Genomic DNA, 25,365 nt, shown 5'->3' on the forward strand with positions numbered 1-25,365 from the left:
CTAAACGTATTGCATGTTTCTGACGATGACAAAGAGTACGCAACTTACTTTTGCTTGTACTTCCCCAAGCAATATTTGCATAGTTAGTATAACTATGTATAAATGAGTAATAGAGTTGGATTAAAATGGTTTTGTTTAAATAATTTCTTGACTTATAGAGGACTCATATATTTTTAGAAACTTTAATGCAAATGTAGTCAATATGCGGTTTCCATGTAACATTCTCATCAAGATAAATGCCAAGAAAACTAGTAAAAGTTTCCCTTTTTATTTCAAGTTCATCAATAAGAATTTTTGGCATAGTTGTTGGTAAAAAACGTTTTTTAGATATAGGGTGAAACAGAATGTATTTTGTTTTATCAAGGTTTAAGGTTAATTTGTTACATTTAAACCACTCAGATACACATTTAAGTTCTTTATTCATATTAGAAAACAGCTCATTAATATTACTATTTGATAAGAATAAATTCGTATCATCTGCAAACATAATACTCCGAAGATTAGCTACTTTACTTAAATCATTAACATAAATTAAAAACATAAGAGGACCTAGAATAGAGCCTTGCGGAACACCACAGGTTATTTCAATATAGTCACTTTGAAGGCCATCATTTGAGGTAACAAATTGCTTTCTATTTGATAAGTAACTATGAAACCATTTTAGCATACTGTTATTAATTCCATAATGTTCGAGCTTTTTAAGCAATATTTTATGGTCAACGGTATCGAAAGCCTTCGAAAGATCAATAAAGACTCCTAGGGTATATTGTTTTTTTTCGAAAGATTCTGAGATTTCCCTAACAAATTGAATAATTGCGTGCTCAGTTGAAATATTTTTTTTAAAGCCAAACTGTTTGGTATATAGTATTATATTTTGGTCAAAATATTTAAATATTCTATTATATATTATTCTTTCTAATAATTTTGAAAAAGTTGATAGAACCGAAATTGGGCGATAGTTGTTAATATTTGTTTTGTCGCCTTGTTTGTAAATTGGTATAACTTTCGCAATTTTCAATTGGTCCGGGAAAACTCCTTGTTTTATAGATGCATTAAATACTTTATAAAGAATATCTTTCAGACTTTCATAACAATCTATGACTATGTTACCACTTACTTCATCAGCACCAATACTTTTATTTCCTTTTAGAGATTTAAAGGCTCTATCAAGCTCGTTCTGGGATAATTCAGAAGAACACTCATTGTTATAATAAGATTTATTTATAGGACACAAGTAGTCTTCAAACGAACTCTCGGTCGTAGGAATTTTTTTAGAGAGATGGGTTCCAATTTCAGTAAAAAATTTGTTAAAAATGTATGCAATTTTGTTCGGATCACTTATATTTACGTCATCAAATTTTATAGTTTGTGGTAAAGAACTTAAGTGATTTTTTGATTTTCCCGTTATTTCTTTTATTATTTTCCAGGTGCGCGTTGAGTTATTTTTAAATTTATTGATCAGATTAGAATAATAATTTTTTTTAGATTTTTACGAATTTTTTCAAATAAATTTTTATAATTTTTATATATTTTTTCATTTGCGGAAGATTTAGTCTTTAAATATTTTATATACAACTTTTGCTTTATTTTTGAAGATTTTTTTAAGCCTTTTGTAATCCAAGGACTGTTAAAGGTTTTATGACTTATTAATTTTTCACATACTGGAAAGTTTGCGTCATATACTAAGTAGAATGTTTCGAAGAATTTATTATAAATACTACTTGCATCTTCATTAAAGTTGATATGCCCCCAGTGAAGTAATGATAGTTGATGCTTAAAATCATCTATTTTTTTGTCGTTGTAAATACGTTTTTTTACAGTTCTATTTTGTTTAATTTCATTAGATAATGTTGTGTTAAAGGTTAGGAAAATAGGGAAGTGGTCCGATAAATCAGTTTTTATGATACCTTTTTGAATGGAGTTATTAAAGATGTCTGTAGTAAAAATATTGTCAATGAGGGTAGCAGAATTCTTAGTTACTCTAGTTGGATGATTGATTAGGGGAACTGCGCCTGCTAAAAAAATTTCATCATAGAAACTTCTCACTTTTTTGTCATCGTTATAAATAAAACAGTCCATATTAAAATCCCCAATTATAAAGTTTTTTTTTCTTTCGTTGATACCAGCGTGAACTATATTATGTTGCAAATAAGAGCTAAAATTTTCGCACGCGCCGTCAGGTGGCCTATAGCAGCTGTTTATAAGTATGTTTTTTCCTTTGTTAATAATTAATTTAATTGTTGCGATCTCTTTATCTTCGTCAGAAACGCTCAAATCGCTTCTAACTTTATACGCAAAGTTTTCTTTAACCTATATCAAAACTCCTCCACCGCGTTTATTTGTTTGTCTTTCTAATGAGACTAATTCAAAATTTTTAAGATGAAAATTAGAATTATTTTCAAGTTCGTAAGTAGAGCACCAAGTTTCCGTAACACATATAATATTAAAAATGTTTTCAGTTTCTTCTAGAAAATGCCGAAAGTTTTCATTATTTTTGCTTAAACTCCTTATATTAATGTGGAGGATTCTGATTTTTTCACTGTTTATATCATTTATATTTTTAAAAAGAAATTCTTTAATGGTGCTGGGGTAATGATATAAACTGTCAGTGTAGGGGAGATATGGGCGCATTGATCGCCGTAGCAGTGTTTTGAAAATTGCGCAGAACCTGAAAGAGATGTAAAAACTTATTAACTACGAAACACATGTAGAACTATCTGGCTTTTGGAATATATAAATATTTTGATTTAAAAAAAATGATAAACATGAATAATTTTAACTTTTAAACAACCCTCTCAAAAGATCAATGTACCCCAAACTATGGGGTACTATGATCTCCGACTTGGGGCACATTGATCTTATATGCGTAATATTATCTAAACGTTTAACACTTCTATAACTAAATCTTGTAAATAATTTAGTCAAAGGGTAATATTGTATAACATATAATACATCTAAATTTTTTAATTATTTTTTAAATATAGCGGTTAAACCCACTAGTCTAATTTTTAATTAAAAAATGTATAAATCACAGCAGCTATAAACTACCCGCTTTATATACGTTTAAAACTTTACAACAACTTGAAATTTATAAGAACTGAAATATAAAGACTGAAATAAGAATACAACTTTTAAGTTTACAAAACTTGTTAAAAGTACAATATTTTGATTAAGAATATTTCATCATTTGTGAAAGTCAAGTTGTGAAGCAACTTTTGGTTTACATTGTTTTTTATTCCTAAGCAATTCCTAAATTCTTAGTTTCTATCTTATCTTTTGTGGAGACTTTTTGTTGATTTTTGGTTTGCTTCAAAATTTTCTTTTCTTTTGACAAACGAATTTCATTTCTGACAGGAGTATCAGTCAAGATCCTTGTTTTTAACTGCCTACTTTTAACATTTTTTTTTCTGGCAGATGCTTTTGGGTAAGGTTTTAAAACCTCAGGTGAGATTATAGAAGCAACACTTGTTGACACTTTGTTTAAAATACTTGTTTCAATATTTACTATAGTTATTTCAGACTCTATGTGACTAACATGTGCTGGTATCATTTCAGATTCCATGTTGTTGACAGGAGTGATAGTAACTGTATCTGGAGCAGCTCTATCTGTAACTGATAATGGTAAATATTCGTCATCTTTGAAAATTTCAGAATTGAATGGCTCAATGCCAGCTACTCTAAATCCTGTCTGTATATTAGATGGTGAGAAAGCTTTTGTATACGGTTCTCGGACTATTGAAACAATATCATAAATGGTCATTGGTCTTGGGTTTGAAACCATCCAATTATCACATGCAGAATTGTAAAACCTTTTCAATGGTCCAAAAACAGTTCTATCTAATGGCTGCAATTTATGGCTGCAATGGGGAGGAAAACTTATCATTGTAATTCCGTGTTGAATTGCAAGCTCCAAGCCTTTAACAGAAATATGACTTTCATGACTGTCGAGAAGTAACAAAACTGGAGATTCCTGAGAACAGTTTGAATATTTAACAAAATGTTTAATCCATTCTATGAAAATTTCTGAGTTCATCCAACCAGAAGGATTTGCAAATCCCACACATCCAGGAGGTCCTTCCTTAATCATGTAATCATGAAACTTTACCCTAGGAAAAATAAATAATGGAGGAATGGAATTTCCAATAGCATTAGAGGCACAACATGCAGTTACCAATGTTCCTCGTTCTGCAGATGTGATTCTTCCAACTTGTTTGCTTCCTCTACCAGCTAAAACCTTTACCGGCTTTTGAACGGTTGTTAAACCAGTTTCATCAACATTATATATACAGTCAGGATTATATTTATATCGATTTCTTACCGTTTTAAGATTTTGAAAAAACTCTCTTACAGTGTGTTTGTTAAAAGCTGTTGATCGAGCGAAGCTCGTTGCTTCAGGTGTTCGTAGAGACAACTCTGGTTGTCTTTTCATAAAATCTTGCAACCAATCAATGCCTGCAATTTTATTTTTGATCCATGATGATGGGCATATCTTATTGTTTTTTAAAGCAAATTCATATGCCAATAATCGCGTTGACCTAGTTGAAAGGCCATAGTTCATTTTTGATGCAATTAGTAAATAACTTGATAAACTTTTTTCATCTTCTGCTGTAAAAACTTGTCTATTGTTGTAGTTAGGCTTGAAAGCTTCATTTGGATTAAGCCTCTTTTTACGACAATATCTTTTTAAAGTCATTCTATCTATGTTAAACTGACGTGCTACAACATTCAGTTGTGTTCCTTCTAAAACTTTATTAACAGCTACTTTCATTGTTTCACTTGGTATAGCAACTTTATTTGTTTTTTTAATTCTATTTCTAACCATTTCAAGATCTGTAAAAAAATATATCAATAAAAACATATGTTTTTAATAAATGCTAATATTTAACATAATAATATTATGTTAAATATTTTTTAATTATTATGTTAAATATTATTCTTTTGATATTATAAAATAATAGTATTATTATTACTAGCTTATAACATAAGTAGATTTAAAAAATGAAATGCTAAAAGCTATTGTTTGTTTATATATAGTTTTTTTTTTTAATTATAAATACAATTCCATTCGTTTAACTGTATTGCTTATAAACAAAAACATGGGGCACTTCGTCTTCTATGGGGCACTTTGATCCTCCGATCAATGGGCCCCGCATAGTCAAAGATCAATGTACCCCAATAGGTATAGGTAACATATTGATAGCAATATCTACTGTATAAATTGCAGCCAAATAAAAATTATATATTATATTATACACCTAACACTTACAAATTTAAAATAAAATTGTTGTTAACCCATACAGACATCTAAATAAAAATATATTTGAATTATAGTACGATTTAAAAAAATCACTTTGTATGACGAAAAACAATATTTTCTTTATTTTTTTTGACGCTGATAACCTTATGAAAAAATATTACGAATAATCAATTAGGGAAGCATAATGGTTAATTAAATTGCAACCTCACTTCTAGTAAAAGCCAAAAGATCATACTGCCCCGGCGATCAATGCCCCCCCCCCCCCATCTCCCCTATATATCACTAAAAAAATTTACATCTGGGTCTGCGTTTTCATCTGATATAATGTATTTTTCGTAAAAATTATAGGTTAGCGATTGAAAGTCATTCATTTTTATAATTATTTTTTCATGTGCACAGGTTTAAAGAATTTCTTTTCGTTATTGATATTATTAATCGCGTGTTATCAGTTTGTTATAGACTACTTTTGCATACTTACCTGAGGATCTTAATTCTTTGGCTTTTGCAAAGAGTATTTTTCTTTTTTCAATCGTTCTTTCGCTGTAGTCGTCGTTGAGATATATTCGTTCATTCCAAAGCTTTAGTCGCTTGTAATGATCTAATATTTTTTCTTTATCTTTATAGTTAAGGAACTTTACAACTATTGTTCGTCGCTTTTTTTGTCCAGACTCTTTTTGTTTCCCAGTTCTGTGGGCTCTTTCTATTTGTATGTCTTGTTTTATATTTAACTTTTCTTTAGTAAAACATTTTACTTTCGACTCGCTTTCTTCCCATGATTCGTTTTCTTTTTCTTCAAAACCTTCAAACCTCAAGTTATTTCTCCTGCTACGATCTTCTAATTCAGCAATTTTGTCGATAAAAAGTTCGCTTGAAATTTTTTTTTCACTTTCTTTGATATGATTTTTTAGTTTTTCATTAAGTTCGTTCGTTTCCTTTATGGTTTTTTCGTATAGTTCGTTTTGAAAATTCATCCCGTTGTTTATTAAAGCAATTTCATTTTTTAGTGATATATTTTCATTTTTTAATTGATCTACTTTTCCTTCCAATTTGTCAATTTTCTCTCCAAAGATTTTTAATAAAGTATTTTCATAGGCTTCTAATAGCTCTTTCACTTGCGTGATTGTTAAACTTTTAGCCATTTTTTTCTAAAGAAAAAGAGCGTCTTATCTCGACGAAAGCTTTACGCAAAAAAAAATGATGATCATCATCAGCCTCTTCAATACTCTTGTTTATTTTGCTAATACCACCTTTTTTAAAGTAGTTGATGGCTGTTTTCTTCGACACAGAATTCCATGAAGAAACATGATTTTTATTGCTTGAAGTATAGAAATATTTGGCAGGGGTTAATTATTATTGACAGCCTAGATACACAAACGTACAGTTTTGTGACGATAATGAGCTTTAAGACTTTGTATTACACCTCGATCTATGGGCTGAAGAACAGATGTGGTGTCAAGAGAAAGAAATTTAGGTTGATATTGCTTAGCCCTTGAATTTATGGACGGACAGAACAGTTATCCACCAGGATAACTGTTCAGTCCATCCATAAATTCGAGGTCCATCCATCAAACTGAGCAGTCGAGGCGCAGTGGTAGCGCACTTGCCTCAGAACAAAGGATCAGTGGTTCAAACCCTACCACTGGGCAAGTTTTGTGAAATTAATTAGGAAGGAGACGTGAACTTGCAATTAAATGCTCATCCGCGGTACTCTGTGATAAGACCGTAAGGACTTCTTGGGGCACCTAAATAAAAAAAAGCTTCTTTATCCATTCTGTAAAAAGGTCTACGGTCATTCAACTTTTTAGCTGATTTTTATAAGTGCAAGGAAATTCTTTAATTTGCTTAAAACATCGTCGGCTTTTAGATTTTCCAATAACAAACATAGGTAATTTTTTTCCCGTTGCACTCCCTGCTGCCATGCCTGTTAGTCTGACTTTACTATTTGTTCTCCCGAAACATTTTTCTCGTAATAAATGGTACGTTTTGTTTGATAGGCACTGGTAAAATAGTCAATAGCGTAGCAAAGGGCCCGCAGGGCTCGCAGCCGCTACTGACTATTTTACCAGGGAATGCACATAGGGACACAAGCCAACTTTTTCAAATTTTTTTTATAAAAGTTGTCATTCATAAAAATAAAATGCATATATATAAACATAGCAACATTAGCAATTTTTGCTATTTTTATGTAGCTAAAAACTACAAACTCATTTTCAGACTAGTTTTTTAGCTTTAATAATAATCTCGACTAATACTTCAAATAGTGATAATAGAGCTTTTTATTTATTTATATCTAAAAAATTAAAACAAACTGTATTAACTAATAAATATGCAATTTAGTTAAGTGGTAAGTATGATGTCCTAAGGTTTTAAAGCAAAGTAAAGCTATTTTATTAAAACAATAAGTTGGTTTAAAAAAAGATTGCTAAGACAGACGTCGAGGTGGCAGTGGAGCTATCTTTATTACTGATGTATTTATCTCTCATGAAGTTAATTAGTTCTATAAAACTTTTCTCAAACAAGTGTTGGTATTTGTATAAGTTAACAATAAACACCTATTTATCTAGGTTTAAAATAGACTAAATGATGTTAATTTAATATAACATATCGATGAATCCTTCAAATTAGCTCATAGGTTAATTAGAAAGCCCTATGATGACTGTTTCATTGTCAGTAACTTTAGCATATCACATTTCCTACGTCCAGACACCCAACGGTTGCTCAAACCATATGTTGGACTTGTTATTTACCAACAGCAGTAACTCTATCTTAAAATTTTTTCTTAATGCTATATTAGGTAAAAATACTAAGGGCGGCTTTAGTATCAATTGAGGGATTTCAAAACTGTTTCCCGAAAGTGAACCTCAGTTGTTTAGTTACAGCAAAAGTGATTACGATGAGCAGCTGTGGCGCAGTGGTCAGAGCTCTGGCTCAGAACCCAGAGGTCTGAGGTTCGATGCCAGCTCTAGCCCAACAAGCGACATTGGTTCGAAAGGAGGCGTGAACTTCTTGTTAAATGCTCTCCCGCGGTGCTCTGTGATAAGACCGTGAGGACTTCTGGGAGCACCTAAAATAACTACCAAAAAAAAAAAAAAAGATTTAATATCAAACTTTATTGCATCAATCAACTGGAATATTTTATTTCTGAATAAAACCGCGGATTAAATGTTTAATTTATTAATTTCTAGCAATTGTACTGTTTGCAAATATTTTATCCCCAAGATTAATAAAACAATGAAAAAATATGATCCTTGGGTTACTCCGCATATTAAAAACCTAATCCGAGCAAAACAATCCGCTTGGTATATCAACTGCTCAACTAAATGGAAAAATAATAAACTTAATATAAAATGCTATCTTCTTAATCGTTCCGTAAAAGCTGAAATATTTAAAGCAAAAAGAGCACATAAAAATGAAATAATATTAACATCGCTCTGAATAATTTCCATCGTTAAAAAAGTGATACTAACCTGAATGAACTTATAATGACAACTTGGGTTTTTCTATATCTGAACATTACTATAAATTTCTTTACCATAAATTAAGCTTGAATAGTCTAATAGAGACTTGATATTATTATTTTATTTTTATTTTTTTTAAATGTTTTGTTTACATTTGACGTAATATATATAAATTACATATTTTTCAAATACAAACAAGGCTTCTAAAAGAAGATCACAATGATCTTATCGTCAGAAGCCTTTTACAAAAGAGAGTACGTAAAATATTCAAAAATTGCCTTTTTACAATAAGAGTACGTAAAAAGTAACATAAAAACAATTAATCGTACTTAGATAAATGAAAATAAATTGTATACAAGTATAAAACAAAACTTGAACATACATGAAAAATTAAAGAAGATAAATCATACTTTCACATATAAACAAAAGATAAATTTTTATATACGTTTAGTTTATATATATCAAGGTTAGTTTATATATATCAAGGATTTTTATTTGATTAAAAAATATTGAGGAATGTGCAAACCGATCCGCAGAATTAATTAAACGGATCGCATGTTTCTGACGGCGATAGAGACATTGTAACTTGCTTTGATCAGTGCTAGCCCAGGCAATAACTCCATAACTTTCATAACTGTGAATAAAAGGGTAATTAAGTTTAGTTAAATTATTTATATCTAAATGAGTACGCGTCTTATATAAAATTCCGATACTTTTTGAAACTTTCGAGCAGACATAGTTAATATGATGTTTCCATGTGATGTTCTCGTCAATGAAAACCCCCAGGTATTCAGTTACAGAATCTTATTTTATTTCAATATGGTAAATAAGAATTTTTGGTAGATTTGAGGAAAGAGAACGTTTTTTGGAGAGCGGGTGGAAAAAAATCCATTTTCTTTTGCTTACATTTAATGTTAATTTGTTAGTTTTAAACCATTTAGATATGTTTTGAAGTTCTTTGTTCACCATGGAGAATTGTAGATAGATGTTACTGTTAGAGAGAAATAAATTTGTGCCATCAGCAAACATAATACATAGAAGATTTGATGCTTTATGCAAATCGCTGATATATATTAAAAAAAAAAGAGAGCCTAAGATGGAACCTTGCGGAACACCACAGGAAACATTTAAAAACTGTTTAAGATTAAGTTCATTACAAGAAACAAATTATTTTCTGTTAGATAAATAACTTTGAAGCCATTTAATTACTCTTTCATTTATTCCGTAATAATTAAGTTTATAAAGCAAAATATCATAATCGACAGTATCAAATACTTTTGAAAGATCGATAAAAATTCCTAATGCGAATTGAAATTTTTCAAAAGAATTGGAAATTTTACATACCAACTGAATAACTGCATGCTCAGTTGAGTTATTCTTTTTAAAGCCAAGGTAGGCGTTAATTAGTAATGTCAGATTTGTCACCATCCTTGAATAGTGGAATAACTTTAGCAATTTTCAATTGATCAGTAAAGACTCCTTGTTCGATTGATGATTTAAAGACTTTAAAAAGAATACATTTTATTTATTCAAAGCAATCTAAAATTATGTTACTGTTGATTTCGTCCGGTCCAACTGTTTTATTTTTTTAGTGTTTTAAAGGCTTTTTCGAACTCATCAAATAGTAACTCTTTAGATAACTCATCCGAGTGAATGCAATTATCTATCGGTACTAAGAAATCTTTTAATAAGGCTTCAGTGTTAGAAAATAATTTAGGTAGCTTAGATCGTACTATTTCATCTTTTATAACATTTCACCAGTTTATTGATGTAATCTCGATTTCGCCAAAGCGTTGATTCTCTACCTCAAAACAGACTATTATGTTAAAATTAATATATTTCGATATTAAATGGGAAACAAAATAAAAAGGTATAATAAATCAATGCCAAAAAAGCTCTACTAAAATGCGTAATTTAGGAGTCATTATTTCATGTAACGTCAAGTGGAGCACACATTTTTGAATAGTTGTTTCAAAATGCTTATAAATTCTTGGTATGCAAAAAGACATTCACTTTCATTGATGAAAATGTGGCTCTCAAGTTATATAAAGTCTTTATTAGACCACACCATTAATATACATGGTCTTTTGGGCTTCTTATTTAAAAACTGATAAAACCTTGGTTAAGTCTATTCAACGCAAAGCAACAAAATAGGCTTCCAGCATGAGACATCTGAAAGACTTAGAAAATTGAATCTACAATCTCGTAAGAATATATAAAAAAAACTTGTTAAGTTTACCTAAAAATTACTTTCTAAAATACTATTTTCATAAAAACATAAGATGAAAATCCGATATACTATTATATGTTATATAAAATATACATTGAGTATTCATTTGACATAAAAGTGCTAAGAATATAAAAATGTGTTTCCGATAAATAAGATGATTTCTTTTAGTTTTTTTTCTGAATAAAGGGTAATTCCATTTGAAAGGAAAATCAAAGTTTTTCATAACTATTCGGTTCCAAAGAAAAGCTCCTCGAAATAAAATACTTGGCCAAAATTAGTTTGATAAAAATTTTGTTGAATTAAATTTTAGGCTTAAAAAAATGTAACCTTTCAACTATTAATACAAAATCTCACAAATGATATAGAGAAAATTGGATTGACGTTTACAAAAGTCAATGACGTTTACAAAAATGCAAATGAAGCGTGTAATTTATTTTTAAACAAATTTCAAGAGATTTTTAATGAAGCGTGTCCAAATGGGTGGCCGGTTCTAGACAAGAATTCAGGAAAGCCTTTCTAGGAAAGAAACATGAAAATTCTTGCTATGATAGAAAAAAACATGATTACTTTTTAGGATAGAATAATTGAAGGATAGAAAAGAAGAAAGAAATACATATATCCTTTCTGGCAAAGAAAAATGAAAAACTTGCTAGCAAAGACTTTTTTAGGATAGAAATCGCACAAGTAAAAGTTATTTTCTTTCTAGAAAAGAAAATTGGAAAAACGTACTAGCAAAGAAATTTAGAAAAGAAATTTTAAAAACGTGCTTGCAAAGAAATTTTAAGAAAGAATTTGCGCGCAATTTGGTAATTACAGTTATGATTTTTAATTGAATAAATGTTAAATAATTATAATCGCATTAATTTTGGTTCGATCAGAAAAATTCATTTTAAAATGAATTTACTATATAATATTCTATTTGCACAAATCTTAGTTGCATTTTTTTATTAAATTAGTTTACTGCATAAAACCCTTCAAAATATTTATTCTAAATATATTTTTGAATGGTGTAAATTTTTTGATTTGAAGAAACATTTAATCGTCATTATAGATTATAAGTATAATCTAATTCTAAAAAAATCTTTGTGAAATAATAAAGATTATCTGAAATTTCTGAATCATTCATCAGTGATTCACTTTTATTATAAATGGTAATTCTGTCTTAGCAAGTTTTTTTGGATTAATGAAATAAAATTCTGTCGTAGCAAGTTTTTTAGATTTATTAAATAAAATTCTTTCCTAGCAAGTTTTTCGCATTTATTAAATAAAATTCTTTCCAAGCAAGTTGTTTACGTTTATTAAAAAATGTTCTTTCTTAGAAAGTATTTCAAGTTTCTTTTCAAAATTTCTGCCAAAAAATATTCTTTTGTAAAAATTCTTTTCTAGTAAGGTTTCTTTATTTCTATCATAAAACATTCTATTCTGAAATTATTCTTTTCTAGTTTTCTATCCTCATTTTATTCTTGTCTAGCATGGCACACCTCCAAATGAAGTAATAAAATAAAAAACAAAAACACTTGCTAATCCATGGATGGATAAAACACTAATAAAATGCTCTAAAACCAAACAAAAATTATTCAATAAATTTCTTATATATCAATCTTCTTAAAAAAACTAAAAAATATATTACAGCAAACATATTACTAAATGTAAGTTAGATACAAAAAAAAGTCAGTAATGAATGATTTAATAGGGAAAAATAGAACTTCTTTGCTACCAAAAAAGAATCAATATCAAAAATGGTAATATTTTATGCCCTAACCAAATATCTGAGGAGTTTGATAAATATTTTACAAATGTTGGACTTGATCTTGCTTAGAAAGTTACACCAACCTTGTCACCAATCCTTAATTCTTTTAAAAATCATCAAATGACACAACATTAAATGATTTTGACTTAACATTAAAAGAATTTGAAACGGCTTTTTCCTCTTTAAAAAAGAATAAATCACCGGGATTTGATGATATACCCGTAATATACTTATTGCAAATAAAAAAAGTATTTGTAAAGCGTTGTTTTATATAGTAGAACTTTCTTTAGATCAAAGGGTACTGATGTACTAAAATTAGCAAAAGTATTTCTAATTTATAAAAATGATGATTATTCTAACGTTTCCAACAACAGGCCTATATCAGTGCCTTCTGTATTTTTAAAAATGTTTGAATGTATAATTTACAGAATCTTTATTCGTTTTACTAAAAACAATTTTTTTTATTCAAAACAATATGGATTTCAGAAAAATCATTCAACTGAACATGCTTGTATTGAATTAGTTGATCAAGTAAATGGCTTTAACGAAATAAATTTCGTTAAAGCCATTTAAAGGTATATTTATTGATCTCTCAAAAGCTTTTGACACTGTTTATCATTTTGTTAAAAAAGTTGAAGCATTACGGAGTAACTAATAAGGTCTACTATTTGATTAAAAGTTATCTCACTGATAGAAAACAATATTTCTAAATAAGAATACGGAACACTTAAATTCCCGTGCGTAGTACTGCAATGACCGATACTTGGTCCTCTCTTATTCTTAGTTTATGTAAATGACTTGAATAATGCATCAGTAAAGTTAAACCCAATTATGTTTGCAGATGACACAAACCTATTTCTTTCCAACAATAGTATCAAACAACTTATATGCAGACATGGCGAACAAATAAGATAAATGACTGGTTTATGGCGAATAAACTCTCATTAAATGTTGAAAAAACGAAGTATACTTTGAAGAAAATTTTCCCCTTAAAATACCAGACCTATTTTTAAATAGTATACAAATAAAAAAGCAAGGCTATACAAAGTTTTTAGAAATACTTGTTGACAATAATTTATCTTGGCTTCCCCATATATGGGGAAGCCAAGATAAATTATTGTCAACAAGTATTAATTATCATTATTGCCAAGATAAATTCCAGTCATTTATCTTATTTGTCCGTCATGTCTGCATATAAGTTTTTTGATACAATTGTTGGAATATGGCCATATTAAATATTTATAATCAAAAGTTAGTAAAACCATTTATCTGATGTACCGAGTTTGTCCAATTGTAAATACAGTTTGTCTAAAGTTAATATACTTTTCTTTAATTCATTGTTTTATATAACTATGCAAATATTACATGGGGTAGTACACAACCAACAAAACTTAAAAAATACTCAGTTTGCAAAAACATGTGTGTAGAATTATTTACAGGGAAAAAAAAGGGGACCATACTAAACCCTTAATGAGAAATATAAAAATTATGAATGTATACGAAATAAATTTTTATCAGCACTTAATTTTTATGTACAATTATATTAATAACCTAACTCTAGCTAATTTTGTTTGTAAGTTTGAGAAAAATGTAAATGAAAAGTATTTCTTAAGAACAAATCAATGAAATTCCTTCAAACTGCCAAGAAAATTAAATAAATACACAGAATATTCAATAGAGCATATCGAAGACCTAAGTTATGGAGTTCTTTTCAAAAAAATAATGCAAATATGGTAAAATCATTAAACTTATTTAAGTTTCTAGAAAAAAAAAACGCATTTTCAATTTTACGGAACTATAATTCCAAAAAAATTTGGTAAATTTATTCAAATGAATTTTACTTATTATTCTTAGTAGTTACTAATAATATATGTGTCTTTTAATGTATTAATTATTAAATCTTTGTGCATATGTTTATATTTATTTCTAAATCTTTAAATGCCTAAATTTGAAATATAGTAATTGCAAAATATCATTGTAATTGTAAAAATAATTTGCTTTCTTATTATATCTTTGGTTTATTTCTTATTTTTTTATTTTATTACTTTTATATTCTTAATGGGTTTTTATAACTCTTTTTGACAATATTTTATTATGTTAAGGGGCTCTATGAAAAGATTGAGATGTTGGTAAGGTGATATTACATCATCCATATCTTCTTTGAGTCCCCGTCTGTTTTTAAAATATTTTATTTATTGATATTTACCATGTAAAACTCATCTGTAACTTATTTTAACAGCGAAATATAAAGTTAATATATATATATATATATATATATATATATATATATATATATATATATATATATATATATATAATTTCTTTAGTTGTATTTGCTTTTATCTTTTAAGGTATACAGATTATGAAAAGAAATAGAAGACGAGTTAGTTTTATGCTTGTACATAAAACAAAGTACGTTAAAAATATTCAGCTGATAAATATTAATGTTCATTTCAAATAAGAGAGGGTTGGCATGAGCAAATCTATCTTTAAAGTTTGATTAGACGAGCAATATACTTCTGCTGACGATAAAGTGGTAACAGTTTAAATTTATTGGTATTACCCCAGGAAATGTTAGCAGAATTTATATAGCAATGGATAAAAGAGAAATATAGTAGTGTTAAAATGCAATTATTTAAATTATTTCTTGCTTTATACATTATTCCTATACTTTTAGCAACTTTTTTGCACAAAAATTCTGTAATATTTCTAGTTAAGATTTTCATCAACATAGACACCTAAAAATTAGTATATTTTTTTCTTTTTATTTGCATTATGTCTGTAAAAAGAACGGACATTTCATCAGGCAGCAATTTATTTGTAGAAGTTAGATGAAAAAGTGTCTAATTTGTTTTATCAACATTAGGACTCAACTTATTCATTTTAAACCAGTCACAAATTTTTGTTAACTCGATATTCATATTTTAAAACAATGTTGTTATGCATTGATGAATTAAAAAGAAATTAGTATTATCAGTAAACATAAGATTATTAATGTAAATAAGAAAGAGAAGGGATTCTAGCATAGAGCCCTGAGGGATTCCACAAGTTAAATCTAATAAATTTGAAGATATAGTCGAATTACTATTAACAAACTGTTTACAGTTGATTAATAGTAAAAATTTTAATGCTACTCAAAACATTTGAGTAGCATTAAAACGTTTCTTTCAATTTCATAGTAATCTAATTTTTTATATAGAAATTTTTGATCAATTATATCAAAGGCTTGATAAGTCAATGAAAACTCCCAACATATATTAGGATTTCTCAAAAGATCCAGCAATAATGCGGATAATTTGGAGTATTGCGTGTTTTGTTAAATTATTATTTTTGTATATCTATATTTTATATTTGAAAATGGTAAAAGTAAAAGGTATATCGAAATGGGGCAAAATAATTTTATTCCACATGATTCACATCTATGTAGTACAAAACTGAAAAATTTAACAAAAAAAGCTTTCCGCCGATTAGAATCACCCTTCTAAGGGGAAATAACTTATTGGCTACTTGTATCTGTATCGGGGTAAAGCATAAGTGGCGATGACGTTTGTCTGACGGGATAAACTAGTTATAAGTGCTGATCCTCATCGAAACGCCAGTAATAATAGACGCGACTCTGAGGAGATGTTTATTACTTAATCACTACACAAATTATGTTCACACATTGGCATTAATGTTTTTTTTCCATTCTGAGGCCTTTCATTGTTGTATGCATATTTTTTATTTTTCAATGTATTTTTTGTTTTATTTATTTTTTGTTTGGTGATATATTTTTTGTTTAACTTAGTTCATATTATTATTTATATAACAATTTATTTTTATTTTTTTTTTTTTATTATTATTATTATTGTTAGTACTGTTTAGGTGCATTGTCTGTCTTATTTATATTTTAAATATTCCTCTATTAATCTTTATTTTTGTCTTGACAACTGTCAAAATATGCTTTGTTTGAAAAATAATTCTCCTCTATTCTAATGTACTTCATTTCTTCCCTCAGGCGTTCACTGCTCGTGTGTGACCATTCGGCGAATTTTATATATGTCAGAATTATATATATGCCAAAGTTTATAAATAATATTGGGCCTAGCCCGTAAGGGTTAGTGTTACGGTCATCGAGCACGACTATTTTCCAAATCACAATTACTGTCACCGCGGAAGAAGTTGTTTGTCTCTGGAAGACGCATGGGCGAGTTTTCTAGTCATAAGTCAGTTATAAATCCATGCATAGGTGTTTAATCCATCATGGTTTTCTGGAGTATGACAGGGCTGGCTTGGTGTAGTTTAGGGATAAATCTTTTACGCTGGTTACTAACAACACAAGACTCTACTGAACGACATAAACAGCACGGACCTACACATTACACCTATACACCCTTATGCACATATAGCCTTTTTACATCGTTTTCATGCTTTTTGTTCTTTTATAAGATAAACTATCTTTGTTTGAACTCATTCTTATTTAGGTAATATTTTCTTTTAATATATAGTAAGTGGTTGGAAGGTTAAATGCAGATTTGTATGTTATGTATACGTTGTTATCATGTGTGATTGTTTTTTCATTTTAGGATTCATATAAAAATATATGAGAGCGATTTTTTTTTTTTTTTTTTTTTGACTAGCGGCTTTCGACATGTTTTGTTGATGGACGTCTTTTTGTTGTTGTTTTTGTTATGGTCTCAAAATTACATTTAATTCGGACCGTAGAGAAAACTTCACTTTTTCGGAAACTTCGATTTAGATATGGTCTCAAAGTTACCTTTAATTCGGACCGTAGAGAAGACTTTACTTTTTAAACAATATTTTTCCCGCTTCTTACATCGTTTTTATATGACGACTAATATTATTGCTTTATCACCCAAAATAATTTTTTAACCACTCATTTGGCTTAAATTTATCTGGTCTTATTTTAGTATTTAGTTGATCTTATTACAATATTCTTTGGTGTATGATTTATCCGCTGATTTTCATTTTGTTGCTGTTATCAAGGAGCTTTTGTGCTATATTATCGTACGTTCATTACTCGGCTTTATTTTAATTTTCACAGACACAATTTTCGTCTTTTATTATTATTCATAGAATTTCTTATATCCTTCACCACATGTTTAAATCTTTACATTTTTGCAGGCGATATATATATGTTTTTTTCTACTTTCAAATATACTTGATTTTTAGTTATGATTTTAAGTTGCGCGGGTTGTTTCATTTTCTTACACTTTAAATTGGTTAACAAAATTCGAATGAAGTATCTATGACAACGTTAGAGTTTTTTGAAAACTCTATTATGTTTTATTTTATTTTAAAAGGGTTTTTAATATGGTATATTGCCATTTGATTGTTTTTGGTTTATTTGTGCTGGAAGTACCTATGTGGTTTGAATGGTCTTAGGGAAAATTTATTAGCATTTTCTGTTTACACACTTTTGTTTACACGAATCTGATATGATTCACAATATGTAGTACAAAACTGAAAAATTTAACAAAAAAAGCTTTCCGCCGATTAGAATCACCCTTCTAAGGGGAAATAACTTAAAAAATTTACGCTGTTTAAATCTAAAACCTAATATTCTAAACTAAAATGATCAGAACTTTACAAATGATATTAAAACCAAACCGCAAGTTACTTTAAAACTTTTTGTACAATAATATAATATCATATAATGATATAATATCATATTAAATTCAGTATATGATCTATTCAGTATACGAGGGGGTCTGACTTAATTAAGACCCGGAAACCTATGTTAGATTCAGGTTGTTTGAGTACAATTATGATAAAGAAAACATTTGTATAAACTTGATCTCTAATAATTTTGGGTAAATTAATACAGCTTAAAGGGGAGATGGGGGGGGGGGGGAGATGTCTGACTTTAAACAAATTTTTTTAATAATTTGAAATTCTGTTTCAATTTGTGAAGTTTTAGCACTGATACTTTTTGGGTAAAATAATAGCCCTTTCAGGTCAAATTTTAGGGTTCCTGAGCACCAAACACCTCCAATATGGCAGACAAGTGCTGACAAACTGTATCTTAGTCAGTGCAACTTTAATATTACATCTAAGGTGTCAAACTTTTTAATAAAAATGGGGTAAAAAAAAGTGGCTGGCTCCTAGACTATATATAATCATTATTATATAATTTATATATTGCTATATAGTATATATCAACATATTATATCATAGAATTTGTGACTAGGGCTGCGTAAACATATTTGATAAAAAAGTTTAGTGAAGGAATGAAAACATTGAAGATATTGATCAAAAACTATTATTCGTACAAAAACCAAAATTATAATTAGATGTTTAGAAGAACCTTTTTAATTTGCAGTAACTCTCTTTGATATAAAATCTAAGAACTTCAATTACAAAAACTTTTTTTCTTTAACTTGTTTGATATAAAATACTCTCTTAACAAAACTCGTGCTCTTTTCATAACAAGAAATATATATCTTAAAAACATTAAAATACATAATTCCTTTAATACGCACACACATATATATGTGTACATATATATAAAAATATATATATTCATATTTACAATTAAATATACATACACACATATATATGTATGCATGTATTTATGTATATATATATATATATATATATATATATATATATATATATATATATATATATATATATATATATATATATATATATATATATATGTATATATAATATCATTTAATTTTATATAAAATAAATATGAGGGGGGAAATTAATTCACAAAAGAAATGGAAATGATTGTAATTCACTTTTAATACAGTGTTTCTAACTCTTTTTTTTTTTTGCATTAAATTTTAGCAGAAAATCGCGAAAAAAAGCTATAAAGGTTTTGCTCAGCGGAAAAACAAAGCCAAAAGGTTCACGGTTTTCCAGCTTTTCTTATTTTAAATAATGAAGTGCTACTCCTCTTTTTTTCCTTTTCTTTCTTTTGAACTTCGTCTTGTTGATTAGGAATTGAAGAGATTTGTGGACTATTTATCATTGTCAGCCTTTTTCTAGGATCTTCATTGGTTATACTAGTGTCAATTGTATTTCCTCTTATATTTTGTATCCAAAGTGACATTTCGTCAACGGACTTCGCATTTATTAAATACTCGAATCCATTTGATAGTTTTATTCGGAACGTATATTTTTTCTTGTGGTAATCTGAAGCCACTTCTACCTGACTCTCGCTCAGATTGAACTCGGATTGCAAATTAACACCCTACAAAAGAAAAGTTAGCGTTATTAAAGTTATTAAAAAAGAGTTAGCAACCAGCATAAAATTACAGGAAAATGTCTGAGACAATGCTTAAGGGAAGTTTCACATGGTATTTAATTGTAAAGCGCAAAAAAATGTCGTTGATCGCATTATAAAACTTGTCTTATAATGCGATCTTTGTTAATCACACTATAAAAATTGTATTTGTTAATCACACTAGGAAAATGATATTTCACTGGTATAACGGTTTAATAACTTGAGAATTCTTCGTAAGGAAAAAAAAATTTCAAATTAAAAAAGCTTAATTTTATTACTAATTTTTACTTTTAATTTTTCAAATTAACTTATTATTATAAGGAATATTATATTTCATATAATATTCCTTATTATTGTTAATTAACATAAACAATTAAAAAAAAGTCTTTTTTTTAATATAATTAAAAAATAATTAATAATAATAAAACCTGCAAAGCATCTTGCTCATCCTTGTAAAAAAATAAATAATAGTTTTTCAAGATTGCATAGTACTCCTTCCAAATCCTTAAAAAATTGTAAAGTTAAAAACTTTGTAGCAAAGTATACTAAATCTATATTTAAAATTTACTTTTATTCAAAAGAATATTTTCTACCTTTGGTGTGCTTTTTTATTTTGAGCTTCCTTAGTGGGTTTTCTTAAAATTAAACCCTTCATTTTTATCTCATTTCCATTCATTTTATCTTAACAACAAATATAAAAATACATTTATATAATGTAAATATTTATAATTAAAAAATTCTTTATCACCATCCTTACCACCATCATTAACATCATCACTATTATCATCACCAACATCATCATCATCACCACAAAAAAGAATTTCTTTTAAAATAAAATAATAAAACAAAGCTTATACTTGTATTATCATTTTCATTAACAACGGGATGAGGTGACACCTGAGATGGTGATGATAGAGGAGTTGATTCCTAAAAACAATAAGGATAGTAATAAAACTAAAAAACTATAACACAAATCACTTATATAAAGCTATCAACTAATTAGAAACCGTTATTGGGACTGAAACTTCCTGTATAAGGATATCTTCTTCTTGAACAGTTCTTTCGTTTTGCTCTCTTATCCTTTGAGCTTCAAGTTCCAACTGTTTAATTTCTGCAAGTTCTCGCTCTAAGATTATTAAAACTATTTAAATTCTAAAAATGTCTATTTCTAAAAACATTTAAACTTTTTTATATCTAATATATTATATAATATTAAAGTTTAATAAAGTATTATATTTTAATATATTATAGTTTGATGAAAAAACTTTGTAAAAACAGACACAAAAAATATTTTTTAAAAATATTAATTTGTAACATGAGCAAAAAAGCGTTTCTAATTGTCATAAAATTTTTTAAACATTAGAAAAAAATATCTTTAATGAGATGTAATTCAATGCTAAGAAATACAGGAAAAATAACCATCGGTATCAACAAATATCTTTCTATCTCTAGATTAACTTATTGCATCATTAAATTAACTTATTGCATCATTAGTTAATTGCACAAATTTCTATTTGGAATGACAAAAATCAGAAATTTTATAAATGAAATGATAAATAATAAAAAAAATAGAAAAAAGAAAAAAAAAATAGAAAAAAGAAAAACCAATTCGTTCTTTTTCTTCTTTTTCTCTTTTAGCAGCTTCAACCTGCTTTTGTCTGGCATTTCTTAATTCAAATGTTGTTAGACGTTCTAAGGCATGAAAACGCTCCTGTTGATTAGATAGTAAATGTTCAAAGTTTGAATGTTTTTCAATAAGTTTCATTATTTCGTCCACTGATAAACCCTGTGAGGAAAAAATCATTTACACCATTTATTTTACTGTCTACTGTTGATGAAGTATTAATAAACACATCTTATATTAACATACATTATCTTATGTTGATGCACTGTTAAAAAATTATTTGCAAAAACAAAAACTATTTATAAACAAACATACATCAAACTCTTTTCCAGAAATAAAGTGACCATTTTGAATAATCCATTCTTCGGCTAAGTGAGCTTCTCTTGCAAATTGCATAACCTCAGATGCTTAAAAAGAAATATTTAAAAAAAGATCATCTAAAAAAACTGTAATAAAAAATGTTTTAAAAACATTAAAAACAAAAATTGCATACTTAATTGGAGATCTTCCCAATGAACATCCCATTCTTCTTCAAGCGTTGCTTTTTTCTCACGCACATTTTCAACCTTTTCTTTTATATAAAAAAATTCAGAGAGTTCATTTGCTACTTTAAAAACATTATTGAACTTTTCCTCTTTTGTATCCATTTCTGATTTGCGTCCCTGATGAATGCTCATGATGTGGTCACAATCTGGTATGTCCCTAATAAAAGTAATACAATTGAGATATCAAAAACTAATATATATTAAACTTTATATAACTAACATACAAACTAATCTTACTTTGGTTTATCATCAGATTCTATCTGCATTCTAATGTCTTGAATCCAAAGTAAAAGATCTTGGACTTGCATCAACCACTCTTGGTACACATTTGACTGCTCAAGCCTTAATCCACGAACACTGACACGCTGTAGCAAATTTTGCCAAGCTTTTACAACTTCGGTTTCTTTATCAATAATCATGTTGTGGGGGTTACCAGCATAGCTCAGCTTTAATTTTGAAGCAAAAACATGAATACCTTCAACCTGTTAATTATAAGACTTGTTTAACCATCATTTAAATAAACAGCAACAATCATTTAACAGATAAAATTCATAAAAATTATATCTTTATAAAAAAGTTAAAATTTATTACTTGCAGCCCTAAAGGCTTAAGATCAGATTCAAATGCTTTATGATATCTTTGAAGTGTGTAAACAGACTGCTGGTCCCTTCCTAAATCCTCTGTGATTGTTTTTTCTTTTTCATCTATCAAGCTCAATGTTTCTTTAGCTATATGAAAAAATCTGTGGTATTCATGACCTGCAACTAAAAGCTGGAAAAAAAAAAAAAGAAAATATAAAAATTTTCTCGTAAAAATAAACATAAGTAAAAAAATTTTCTTTGTGGATAAAAAATATTTTGATTTGATTCATGATGGTGATTCCAAAGTTTATTTTTATTTATTAAAGGAAATATTTTACTTTGTTTAGATTATTCTTACTCCATTAATATATCTTACTCTTTTTTTTTTAAATACTCATTTTCATGCTCAGCATACTCAGCTTCAATCACAATAGCACTTAATTTTTTGTCCCCTCATTGATCAAAATGTGTACTAAATAAATTTCAATTCTTAAAAAAAACTCAGCATTTTAGTAGTTTAAAATGGCTTGGGGTTCACAGCAATATCTTGAATTTGATCTCTCTTCTGAGAAAGCTTGCAGGGGCTCATAGTGGCTGGTTTCTCAGATTATCTTTCACTGCTGAATTTAAAGAAAAACCACATACAATCCATTGCAAAGTAAGAATTTGTTTGTCTATCCAAGTCAGCTAAGGTTGTCTCTCTTTACCATGTCTGTAAGTTTCTTACTACTGATTCAATTCTGAATCTACCTCTATAACCTTTGTCCTTGAAAATAGAGTACTGTTGTTATAATTGAGCTGATTCTTTTAATAATTTCTCCATTAGACAAGGCCCAAAAACTTTTATTTATCTAACATATTGCCTACCATATAAATGCTTTAGAGTTCTTTCTTGTTTTTATGTTTTCCTAATTCATATAATATACAGCTTATTAACTCTTCTGTCTTTCTCTTGTCCTTTAACTCTGTTCTTTGCTTTCTGTTAGCTTAGTTTTTGTTAATAAGTGCTAAGTAATTTAACTCCGAACTTAAATAAGTGCTTAGTAAAATAACTCTGAACTTAAATAATAAGTGCTTAGTAAAATAACTCCAAACTTAAATAATAAGTGCTCAGTAAGGATTATTCTGCTTTCAAATATCAAAAAAAATTATGAATTTTTTTATCTTGCAAATGTCTCGAAATACATCAAAACAATATCTAAAGGCTAGTGAGAGTGATAATGAGATTTTTAATTTGTCAGCATCATAAAGACAAGTGCAATATGATTTTTGACAGTACAATATGACAATGCAATATGACAGTGAAATATGACAGTGCAATATGACAGTGCTATGATTTTTTATATAAATCAGTATCTCAATTACTATTAACTGTTTATTCCAACTTTTTAAGAGCTTAGTTAGAAGTCAATTTGTTTAAAAAAAAATTCATTATTTACAATAATGATGCAATTGCTGGTTAGTACTATAAAGTTTTTTATATTTAATATATATATATATATATATTAAATATATAGGCCTTGTAAGAGATTTCATTACATAACGGAAAAGCTTAAGGCATGAAAATGAAACTTTACTCAATATCCATTATTTACATTGTTAAAAGATAACTAAGTCAGTTGCATGTTTTATAGTACCGCATTAAAATTAAATTTAATTTAAAACCACATTAAAAATCATTTAAAGTTCTTATTTTTACAAAATATTTATTAAATATCTTTAAATTAAACAATATTGTTATAAAAAAATTTTCAATAAAAAATTAAATATGTTGTTTGAAAAAAAAATTTCCTTAATTTAAAAAACTTATACTTAAAACATATTTAACACAACATTATTGCAATTTGCTCAAGGGTGAATTTTTTAAAGAAATCCTAAACCTCCGAGACATGTTGTGTTCATATAAAAGAGAATGAAAAAAAAAAATTAAGCACTTTTATATATAAGCACTTACGTAACAGAATGAAAAAATTTGACTTGAAACTATAAATAATAATAAATAAAAAATTAATGAATAAAATATAAATGAATAAAAAAATCAAACTATAGATAAAAAAATGGTTGAATGTAAAACAAACATAAAAAACTAAAATTAACTTTAAATGATTGGAAATTTTAAAAATTAAAAAAAAATTCTAAAAAGAACGTTTAATATTAAAAAAAAAATTAATTAAATTTAACAAAATAAATTTAAATTTATTAATTTTTAGTAATAAATTTAATTTAAATATAATAAAATAAATTTAAATCCAAATTTTTTAAAAATAGAAAGTAGAAAAATAATTTATTTAATCTGTTTTTTTTTTTATCTAAAAAAAAATAAATAATGTTTATGTATTATATTAAAATAATACAAGAACTTTTGTGAGTAAAACAGCGCCCAATAGTACAATTGGGCATTGTTCAGTTTTCACTAAAGTTTTTTTAAATGTTTCATAATTTTTGATCTTCAACATTCAGAAATAATCCCAGTAACATGTTTAAACTCCGCATTTCTTATTCTTGTTGAACCTTTTGAGTATAGTACAAAAAAAATTAAACAAAGTATACATGTTAAATCCGTTGACTCAAACATTGGTTAAATTTGGTTAAACACTGGGTAAACTTAATGTTTTCAAGCAAATAATTTCTTTTAGAAATTTAGATTAAAGCTTTTAAGTCATTTGTTATTTTTTCACTCTTT

General features: G+C 27.6%; 1 protein-coding gene across 3 annotated transcripts in view; it reads right to left on the bottom strand.

Annotated features, from left to right (window-relative positions):
- Window positions 1-19,553: 19,553 nt before the first annotated feature.
- Window positions 19,554-25,365, bottom strand: part of LOC100213341 (spectrin beta chain, non-erythrocytic 1) — a 56,904-nt gene continuing 51,092 nt past the window's right edge. For all 3 annotated transcript variants that reach the window (XM_065800292.1, XM_065800290.1, XM_065800291.1), the window contains 10 exons: window positions 22,693-22,872; window positions 22,339-22,583; window positions 22,050-22,258; window positions 21,872-21,963; window positions 21,538-21,718; window positions 20,940-21,058; window positions 20,790-20,859; window positions 20,526-20,613; window positions 20,361-20,436; window positions 19,554-19,899 (listed from right to left, as the gene is read on the bottom strand). In XM_065800292.1, coding sequence (XP_065656364.1) covers window positions 19,555-19,899; window positions 20,361-20,436; window positions 20,526-20,613; window positions 20,790-20,859; window positions 20,940-21,058; window positions 21,538-21,718; window positions 21,872-21,963; window positions 22,050-22,258; window positions 22,339-22,583; window positions 22,693-22,872 — 1,605 coding nt within the window. In that variant the 3' untranslated portion in view covers window position 19,554. The remainder of the gene's footprint in view (window positions 19,900-20,360; window positions 20,437-20,525; window positions 20,614-20,789; window positions 20,860-20,939; window positions 21,059-21,537; window positions 21,719-21,871; window positions 21,964-22,049; window positions 22,259-22,338; window positions 22,584-22,692; window positions 22,873-25,365) is intronic.

This window comes from Hydra vulgaris, chromosome 06, assembly GCF_038396675.1.
Source record: "Hydra vulgaris chromosome 06, alternate assembly HydraT2T_AEP".
In the NCBI taxonomy this organism is placed as follows: domain Eukaryota; kingdom Metazoa; phylum Cnidaria; class Hydrozoa; order Anthoathecata; family Hydridae; genus Hydra; species Hydra vulgaris.